Source organism: Phaethon lepturus, unplaced genomic scaffold (genome assembly GCF_000687285.1).
Source record: "Phaethon lepturus isolate BGI_N335 unplaced genomic scaffold, ASM68728v1 scaffold15612, whole genome shotgun sequence".
Taxonomy (NCBI): Eukaryota; Metazoa; Chordata; class Aves; order Phaethontiformes; family Phaethontidae; genus Phaethon; species Phaethon lepturus.
Genome location: NW_010524225.1, coordinates 8,999 through 19,799, shown reverse-complemented (window position 1 = coordinate 19,799; position 10,801 = coordinate 8,999). Strand labels below are relative to the sequence as shown.

Below are 10,801 nucleotides of genomic sequence, written 5' to 3'. Positions count from 1 at the left end.
CAACAGCATCCTGGCTTGTATCAGCAATAGTGTGGCCAGCAGGAGTAGGGAAGTGATTGTGCCCTTGTACTGGGCTCTGGTGAGGCCGCACCTCGAATCCTGCGTTCAGTTTTGGGCCCCTCACTGAAGGGTGGCCCCTCACAAGAAGGATGTTGAGGTGCTGGAGCTTGTCCAAAGGAAGGCAATGCAGCAGGTGAAGGGTTGAGAGCACAAGTCTTATGAGGAGTGGCTGTGGGAACTGGGGTCGTTCAGTCTGGAGAAGAGGAGGCTGAGGGGAGACCTTATTGCTCTCTACAACTACCTGAAAGGAGGGTGTAGTGGGGTGGCTGTCGGTCTCTTCTCCCAGGTAACAAGAGATAGGACAATAGGAGACAGCATCCAGTTGCTCCAGGGGAGATTTGGACTGGATATAAGGAAACATTTCTTCATTGAAAGGGTTGTCAGTCATTGGAACAGGCTGCCCGGTGGAAGTGATTGAGTTGCCATCCCTGGAGATATTTAAAAAACATGTAGGTGTGGTGCTTAGGGACCTAGTGGTTTAGTGGTGGACTTGGCAGTGCTAGTTCAACAGTTGGGCTTGATGCTCTTGTTTAAGATGTTTGTCTTTTACAACCTGTATGATTCTATGACTGACTAAACCAAAAAAAACCCAACAAATTCAATACCAGCTCAAATGGATTAATTTATTATTATTGTTGTTGTTGTTGTTGTTGTTGTTGTTATTTTGTTTTGGTTATACATTTTATAATAATTATTTCATTTTTCATGTCAGTCCAAGTATATCAGTTATATTAATGTCTGATAATACTATAAAGTATGATTATTTTAATTGAGCTCATGTAACTAGTGAGAATTGTTTCAAAGACAACTAAAATGAATTTCGGTGATTTTGTGCATCACCCATAGCATAACTTTTAATATTCCACTTGATAAATTAATAGGAATATACACATCACCTGAGGCTGATACGGCATAAAGACTGTAACTGGTTAGTGCTTACCTTTTCCTGATAGCTTTTTTATTCAGACTGATGGAGACTAAAAAACTCACACTATAAATTACTCTGTTATTTATGCTTTTCATAAGAGTTTTACTCTTATTCTTCTCTTCTGTCAGTTAAATTGTCTATGTTAAGCTGTGTCATGCAATTAGCATACTCTGCTGAAGAGAGAAACAGGTTTCATTGTGTCTCTCCCATTTCAGTGTTTGCCAACCATGGTGATCAAAGGTTGTCACTAACCATTCCTGAGCTCCAGTCTGTTCATGGCTAGTAATGGAACTATTTGCTGTTTCTCATCCAGAATTAGTTTAATCAGTGTTGGTTTTTATACCAGTGTTGGTTTTTGAAACCAGGGCTTCTGTGTTTTCATCCATAATTTGAGTAAAGTGAAGCTGGCAAGCTCCCGAGGTAGAGCTCTTGATCTGCTTTCATATTTGTGCAAGTGAAAAACAAACCCAACTACTTTTTTATAAGGATTTTCTTTTTCTTGAAAGAAAGCTTACTGGCTTACAGACTCCCTCAAAAGGTGCCCTGATGCTAGCCCCCTTAGTTCCTCTGGCGAAGGACATCTTAAAGCTAAGTAGTCATCCTTATATCTGACAGGGTGGATTGACAGAATCACAGAATCATTAAGGTTGGAAAAGACCTTTAAGATCAAGTCCAACCATTAACCCAACACCACCATTCCCAATAAACCATGTCCTGAAGTGCCACATTCACAGTTCTGTCTCTTAAGTGTAGAACTGCCAAAGTGTCCCAGATAAACACAGTTGAAAAATAATGGGAAACTTTACAAACTTAAACTTCTTTATTTTGTCAAAGTGACAAAATTCATAATACATATATGCACTAAATCTGTGTTTCTCAAGCTCAGTTCTGGAAAAGGTTGGATAATTCAAGCAATGGGCAGCCTCTCTTTCAAAGGTGGTTTTAGGTATTTCATGGTACAGGATCAGAAGATAATAGGCTTTTTTTAAATCTGTGGCAGCATGTACCACCTCATTATCTGGGTCCTTCAGAATACACTCTTACTTGGGAACATTAATTTGATGTTATGTGTCATTTCCACTGTGAACAGTTTTCCCTTTTATCTCTTCATTTGAGATGAGTATTTCAACCATGAGTTATTCTCAGTGTATTTACACATGGCTTTGCTGATTGTTAGATCTTTTCCTGTGGGTCCTTTGATCCGCAGCAGTTAAGCATAAGGGGTGGAAACCGTTTAAAAATTAAGCTCAGGTGTCTTTTTTTTCCTCCCCCTCTGCAGTGCCTAACTCGTGGAACAAAATACCTTGATATCACAAAGTGTCTGAAAATTAGCTTCTGTTGAACCTATATGCAATGAAATACTATGAAATGCAGTATTTCAGTCTTATAGTCCAAATGCCTCTAGATTTTTCTTTTTATATGCCAGCATTTCAGACCATTATCCCTGTTGTGTTTGAGAAGAGTATATCTTCAGGAACTCGAGAAACCATAGCTTACAGAATAATCGTAAGCAGCTGTTACTGAAATGTTAATGTTTGATTTAAGTAGTAAGATTTTGGTTCCAAAGTGCTGAGTCTGTGGTAATCTTACTTTTTCACAATACCTTTCATAGCTCAAAAATAACTGTATTGATATTTCAATACTGAAGGGTATCAAGAACTTAGCTTTAGGCAAACATATTTTAGAATCCTTGTTAATAAGCACATGTTAAATACTGATGTTTTTCTAATACGTACTGGATAACTAGCAGTGTATACTGATGCAGGAGATGATCAGTAATTAAGGGAGTATATGCTGTGTACTCTTCACATACTGTAGCTGGAGTGGTTAAAAAAACCCTGTAGCAGGATTAAAATATTAAGTACAGACACTTCTGCATGTAGTGAGTTCTAATAGTTTTAACTGCTGGATAAACAGTTGAGGTTTTGCTAGTGCTGATTTTTTTTTTAAAATATATTGACAAATCCCAGGTCTTAACAATTGATCGTATTCTCTATAGAGGTTATTTTATACCCTGTAAAGAATAATAATTAAAAAAAAAATCCCATAAAATCTAATTTAAGTAATTTAAGGACTTTAAGACTGAGACTCTAATTAAGATTGCTTCTTGTAACCAATTTTTAATCAAACAACAATTTTTTTAAGAAAACAGAAGTTACTTAAAATCTCAATCTAAAGTATTTTGAGCATATTGAAACAGTTCATTTGCATTGCAGGTATGGGATGGCACAAAATGTCCCTACCCAACCTGGAAGGTGCCTGTGGAAGCCAGAGACCTGGAAGGAGAAAAAGTTCTTCTTCATCAGCTGCGAAAGCTAACAGTGGACATTCTAGTCTATGATAACCATGTACAGCTGGCAAAATCACTTAAGGTAATGCACAGTTTGGTATTTCTAACTCTTGTTTTGTGGCCTATTTTCTGCTTAGAACTTGCTTCAGAGAATCTATCAGTTCAATTCTGCTGTTAATTAGTTTCAAATGTTCCTCTTTATTTTTCACTGTATTTTCCATACCTTTTATTTGAATGCAAAACTCCTTCAACATGTTTAAAACAGCCACATTACCCTAAAATTACCATCAAAAACTTCTTCCAGTTAAGTAGTTCTTTTCCAGACACTGTAATACCATACATAATCCTGTGAAAATAATGTACTCAGAAAATGTATTCTGTGCTTTAGAATTATCTTTTAAATTATATAAAATGGGGTTAAACCTGTAGTCCTATTAAAGGCCCATAATTCTAAAGTCAATAAAATATTTTCTGTTCTATAGACTTCTGCAATTTGCAGTGCAATCTTAATTTAGTGGGTCAGTAATGTTGATTATGCTTAGATAGAGAAAACAACAACATAATTAAACATTTGATCTTCAGCAATACTGCCATCTTGCTTCTGAATACAGTAAATCAGCAAATCTTTCATTTTATGCCTTGCCTCATTTTTAAGAAAGTGTTTACCACAAAATAAAGATAAGTGATAGCCATTTGTTAGGCTGGGGCTATCAGCAGACATGAAATCAATTTGACATCTTAATGCCAGTGTGTAAGTAAATGACAGATAGCAAAATAACTTGCCTCTGTGTAAGAATTCATAACAAAACCTACTGGCAGAAGTATTTCATTACTTACAGGTTCTCTTCCAGAATTTTTTTCTTGCTAACTATTGATATAAATAACTGCTGCTGTACCAGTGAAGCAATATGTTTTGAAAATGAAGGGAAAAATCTTTTAATATTAATAAAACATATTTTCTTGAGTAGCTGATGACATTCCCTTTATTACTCTCTCTCATTTATATTGAGGAATTCCTATTGAATATCTGATATATGGGATGTCTTCATCGGCTCCCTCAATTTTTTTCTTTCCTATAAGCCCTTTCTGACTTCTAAAGCGTTTTTGCCTTTGCTGCATACTGCACTGTGTAGCAGAAGCTCTAATGTTAAAGGCAACTGTTAGGAAACACAGTGTGACTTACTGAGCAACACAGGCTCTTTTTCTTCTTCTGGCTGTGTCCAATGTTGCAGTAGTTTCACTCATGCAAGCTGTAGAAGTTTTAAATTAGGTAATTTTTGAACACTGCTTTTTAGTGGATTTCCTTAGTGGAGTTATTGAAGAAGAAGTGCTGATATCATAACAATTAAACTTCAGGAAGGTTTATTAAGTTCAGATTGCAATACATGCAAATAATTTTATTTCACAGAGTAATATAAAGATAAAAATTTGGGGGACTCTTCTTACAATGGAAGATTTAATAAAAGGTTTGTTTTTAAATACTAGTGGAAATCGTGTCATATCATAAGAAAGTATAATTGAAATACTCTATATTAGTCTCTCTAATATTTTATTTAGTTCAGGGTCTTATTATGCAAAGTTGCTTTTTTTTTATATCATTTATGTAGAAGTCTAAACTGGAGGGTGTTTAGTGTATGCATGTGCACCTTCCGGAGTGTGAACACAAGAACAGTGTGGACAGAAAATGTACTATATGTTTTGCCAGTTTATGGTTTCAGAAACAATAGAAGTGCACCATTTTACAGCCGTATTTTCTGCATTTGACAGTAGCTTAGAATTGCCTTTTTTTAATGTAAATTGTTATGGAATTGTTAGGTTACGCTCTCCCATGTTGTCATGTACCATTTGCAGTGACAGTTGCAGCTCTGAAATGATGCTTTATGTAGGACCAATCTGTTTTATGCGGCCTTGATACCAAGAAGGGCAGGCTGAAAAAACACCCTGAAATATCTGTTCTTATTTTAAAATTGTGTCTGTAAGCACATGTTCAGACAACGAAGCTGTGAGTAAGCACTACAGTCTAGAGAAAGTAGGTAATGTATTACAGTGAATTCTAGCAAATACTGGAGCACAGTGTTGGGGATATTCCTGCTCCAAGAAGTTTGTTAAAATCTCCTTGTTTGGATTGTCTGTCCAAAGAACACTGAACATACAAGCGTTTTATCCCATTTTCTGAAGCAATCAAATAATATTTACAACTTTCAATGGAGATAACTTCAGTGATATTGAAGCTATGCTACAGCTGATACCTTAAGTAGGCTTTTTGTCCCCTACATTTACAGGCCTTCCTTTCCTGCTGGGTAAGACTGTGGCTTTTCAGCATTTGCTGCCTTATCAAAACACAAACAGAATTTTCAGAAATCTCATCTCTGAAGTATATTATTTCCTGGGGTATAAAGACACAAGAAGAGCTACAACTAAGCAAAGACAATGGTGTTCACTGCGTTTTCCCAAATTTCCCTCTTCTTCTGGCTACCTGGAGTGCATGAGGCTTTCTCATTACTCTAGGAAACCCAGCCTGCAACTAACTGTCCACAGGACAGTTGCTCCCCTTAGAGTGTAGTTCGTTATTCTTCAGCCTTTCTTATTCAGGTTTGTCCAGAGGTTCTCAGAATTCACTCAGACCTTGCCATACAGCTTGGGAATAGGTCTGTGACATGGGTTTCTCCATCTGGGGCAGTTTGCTAGATGGTAAGCATCAAGGTGAGTGAACATCAGTGGTCAGTCAAGTGTACAGTAGGAGTCCAGTTGTCCACAGCTGGGTGGAGATTTTCTTATGTACTGTCATTCATTGAAAATGTGGTATTGTGCATTCCTCTTATGGCTTGATACCATCACTTTTGTCTTGAAATGCATTTTCTGGATAGTACAATTAAAACAGCCTTGAGCATGCATAGAAGACCTAGTCCGTAGTTTTACAGTATTTACTTCATGTTATGTATCTTCAGATGCAGAATTTTAGTATTTTCAGATGCTCCTCCTGCTGTATACAGTGTCATGACTTTTTTTATAATAGTTTGGACTAAGAAGTCTTGCTTGCTTTTCTAGTGTCTGAGTCACATTTCCAGCCTGCAACTTAAATGAGTTACATGGCTATAATATCTAACTTCATATTTTTCAGGTCTGGGTAGCATTCCTTTGACCTGTCAATGGTATCTTCCCCTCTTCTGTCTTTGTACTCATCAAAAGGAGGAAAAAAACCAAACCACAACACACCCCCATCCCACCCTAAGTCCTCCAAACCCTTTAATGCATTTAAGTTGGTATTTTTTTTATTGCAAAGGACAACACCCAAATGCTGTGTGTATGCTTCCTATCATTTGCAAAAAAGTTCTGCACAATTTACTCAGTAAAATTAGACTGTTGATATGATAAAATTATGACAAAGAGTTCTCATTGAATATCATCAGGCATAAAAGAGGTAGAAAATTAGTACAGATTATTTTGTTAAGTGATTCCTGTAAATAAAGACAGCCTCTTGTCATGAGTGTCATGTGAAGACTCTCACATGAGTGTCTTCATGTCATTTAACTGCCATGATAAATGACCGTTCTGAATTCGTCAGTGTCTTAAGTGTGAACACAACCCTATATGCTTTGAAATAATTATGAGAATTTGCTACACTGAAAACAGGGAACTGCATATGTAACTTCTCCATTTTAATTCCTTTCAGCCTTAATATGTATTTTTTAAATAGTCATATTTGAACTAGACTGCGAATAGGGTATTAGTATATTTTATATTACTGCAAGAAACGTGTTCTTACTGCTTTAATTTAATTTTAAATGAACTTGCTCTAAATGAGGTAGGTAGTTTATAAACAAAGTGCTGTAAAGTCAAGTAAGGAGTTGGTTTTTTACTAGGTCTTAGTGATGTCTCTGTAAATCGTGGTGTTTAATTTAATGTAGATTATAATTTCTTCTAAGTCAAGTATATAACGTGCTCAGTCTGCAGGCATTCTGTAAACAACAGAAATACAGAAACATTTTTAGCCATAACACCCACATTTGCTTACTGCTGTTTTAATGGTAAGCAATGCTGCCTCCGAAAGGAATTCACAGAAATTGCACTCCATCTTGCACAGTCGTTTCTAGTGGTCTGTGCTGACATTCATAACCTTCCAGACTTTTTCAGTATTTGGCATAGGATGGAAAATGTATCTGATAACATGCATATATAGGAAGATATATTTTTATAGTCATCATGAATCTTGGGAAGTTGAGTGTGGCACTAAAATATGTAAGTTGTTTGACTTTTGCATGAATTTCAGCACACAAGAAGGCAAAACCAGCATTTTGTATTCTTGGCTTCTGGGCTCTCTTCTCCCATGATTAATGTCTTATGCTTGTACATATAGTATATATTTAGCTTTTTCATACATCGGTTTTGAAAGAAAAATTCTTCTATTATAATCTACTTTTTCCTGCTTATATACAAATTACTCTTGGGGGAAGAAAAAGTAGTTTGGCATTATTATATAGACATAAGGTTATTTGACAAGCCAGGAACTTTTAGATAAACTTTCTCCAAAAGCATTTTTCATAGTCATTAGATTAGTTTTAATACGACTGTCCCTTGCATTTTTGGATATTCAGCATAATTAAGTGAAATTTAGCATCTGGAAAGAAAAAAAAAGCGCCTCCTGATAAATCTCTTAACTGCCATCTAAATGCACAAGCTGTCCCGTTGATAAGCTTTGAATGAACAAAATGAGCAGTCCTCTAATGGTGGAGATCAATTAAAACTCTGGTAAGAGTTCCATGGCATAAGTAAAATAGGTGCAGGCTGAAGTGCACTTTTTATGTCATGGTGCCTGAATTTGAAAATACGCTGCCTTCTTCATGTGTGATTATTGTTTAAAAGAGCAATTTGATACCAGCATTATATAGTCAGTCTCTTCCTTGATGCAGAGGAGGATTCCAGAATCTGGATGCTGCTCTATCTGCTTTTATGCATATATACATACATTTATAAGTGTTGTACTAAGACCTGGCCAATCCAGTCTAATAGGAATGCTTTTTCAGCTTCTACTGGTTAAAACGGGAGCTGAAGCTGAAATAAGACTTAACAGACTGGTTGCTGTAATATTAACGTTAAGTGAAGTAAATTTAAAATAATTTATCATTTATATAGGGCTATTTAAAAGATACCTAGGGTCAACATAAATCCATGTTATTGAATGTGTGTAGCTTGCCAACTATCAGATGGATCTTAGGTTATACTTAAAAAAAAATATTTGGATGCTAGTTGATTTGATTCAAAGGCCTTTAAAACACATCAAAGGGAAGTTAACTACATAATTAAGTCTCCAGATTATCTACCTTTAGAACCTTGGGTTTTGTTTGGGTTTTTGGGGGGCTTGGCTGGGAGGGAGATAATGGAGGTGGTATTCTGAAATAAAAGCAAAGTTATAAAGATGTGTTTGATGTTCAGCACCCCATAACATATTTCTTAATAGGTGCTTGTCTAAGTTAGCCTAAGTCCATTTGTGTAACTTGACAAAACTGTTTCAGAGAACACAAAATAATTCTAAGCAAAACAAGAAGCATGTTCTCCCTGTACCTGAGGGGAAAATCTAACAGAGTTAGGAACAGTGCAAAAATCTTTGAATTTCTAACATGTGGTGCTGAAAAAAGTTATCTGTAATGTAAGAGTAAGATATGATAAAGAAATCTGGGCAAGCAGACATGTTTCCAGGTATACATAAACAGATAATACGCCATGCATGATGATGGACGTGAGTTCAATTGCGGAGTGCGATCATACATGGACAAATCACAACTTGTCAGTCTCTGGAGGGCTGTGTTGTGAATATAGAAGGCAAATTGTGCCCTCACAAAAGGAATATGTTGGCTTGTTCGATCTGTCTTCTGAAGTCTGCTTGAGAATCAGATTTAGGAAGAATGCTGAATCCGCCTTTGCTGCCAGCAATGTTTTTGTTGATAAACCACAACAAAGAAGTCACCCAGAGAGGTTTTGGAGTCTCCATCTTTGAAAGTAGTCAAAACCCAGCTGGAGACAGCCCTAAGAAACCTGCTCCGGTTGACTCTGCTTTGGGCACAGGGGTTGGACTAGGCAATCTCCACAGGGGCCTGACATCTTCAGCTATTCTGTGATTCAGTGAAAACAGGGCTTTATGAGGCCTAGAATTTTCCAAGTAAATAGCTAACTTTGTGTTATCAAATTCTTTTTTTTTCCTTTAAGATTGGAAGTTTTCTGAGAATTTACAGTATGCATGCAAAACAAGCAAGTGCTGATGATGAAGCTGTCTCACATATAGAATTTCATCTTCACGGTGGCACCTGTTATGGTCGAGGAATCGGAGTCTTACCAGAAAGTAACCCGGATGTTAAGGAACTAAAAGTGTAAGTTCTATATGTAGTTCTTGTTTCTAGATGATACTGGGAAATACTAGACTAATGTGATGGCTGTACAGTTTAGAATTGTAAACGTATGTAAGAACCAGAAACTGTGGAACAGAATATGTCTTTAGCACCACTAAGATGAAGAGTAAGTGTTTGGAGGGATAGGTAAATAAAGGCTAATTTTTGAAATTTAAAGTACAGTAGGGATTAAGATTTCTGTTTTAGAGTGCTGTAATAATAACGCCTGGCCACATTAACATACTTACTCTGTTTTATAGTGACATATAAAGATAAAAGCTATGGTTCAGCAAGTAAGTTGAGCACGTTTTAAGCATGTGCATATGTGTTACTTGAAAATGGTGAGACTTAAAGATGTTCAAAATGAAGCATACAATATAAACGCTTTACTGAACTGTCTTATATACCTAAGGAATCATAGAATCATTTAGGTTGGAAAAGAATTCTGTGATCATCAAGTCTAGCCACTAACCTAGCACTAAGATCATCAAGTCCAACCATTAACCTAGCACTGCCAAGTCCACCACTAAACCATGTCCCTAAGTACCACACCTACATGTTTTTTAAATATCTCCAGGGATGGCAACTCAACCACTTCCCCAGGCAGCCTGTTCCAATGACTGACAACCCTTTCAATGAAGAAATGTTTCCTTATATCCAGTCTAAATCTCCCCTGGAGCAACTGTATGCTGTCTCCTATTGTCCTATCTCTTGTTACCTGGGAGAAGAGACCGACAGCCACCCCACTACACCCTCCTTTCATTGCCTTCCTTTGGACAAGCTCCAACACCTCAACATCCTTCTGATGAGGGGCCCCCCTTCAGTGAGGGGCCCAAAACTGAACACAGGATTCGAGGTGCGGCCTCACCAGAGCCCAGTACAAGGGCGCAATCACTTCCCTACTCCTGCTGGCCACACTATTGCTGATACAAGCCAGGATGCTGTTGGCTGCCTTGGCCACCTGGGCACACTGACGGCTCATGTTCAGCCGGCTGTCAACCAACACCCCCAGGTCCTTTTCTGCCAGGCAGCTCTCCAGCCACTGTTCCCCAAGCCTGTAACGTTGCATGGGGTTGTTGGGACTCAAGAGCACGACCTGGCACTTGGTCTTATTAAACCTCATACAGTTGACCTCGGCCC

The 10,801-nt window shown here is 37.3% G+C and overlaps 1 protein-coding gene across 1 annotated transcript in view; it reads left to right on the top strand.

Moving 5' to 3' along the window:
- Positions 1-10,801, top strand: part of POT1 (protection of telomeres 1) — a gene marked incomplete at its 5' end in the record, with an annotated part of 22,655 nt that overhangs the window by 3,158 nt on the left and 8,696 nt on the right. Inside the window, 2 exons of the mRNA XM_010282381.1 lie at positions 3,205-3,360; positions 9,483-9,643. Coding sequence (XP_010280683.1) covers positions 3,205-3,360; positions 9,483-9,643 — 317 coding nt within the window. The remainder of the gene's footprint in view (positions 1-3,204; positions 3,361-9,482; positions 9,644-10,801) is intronic.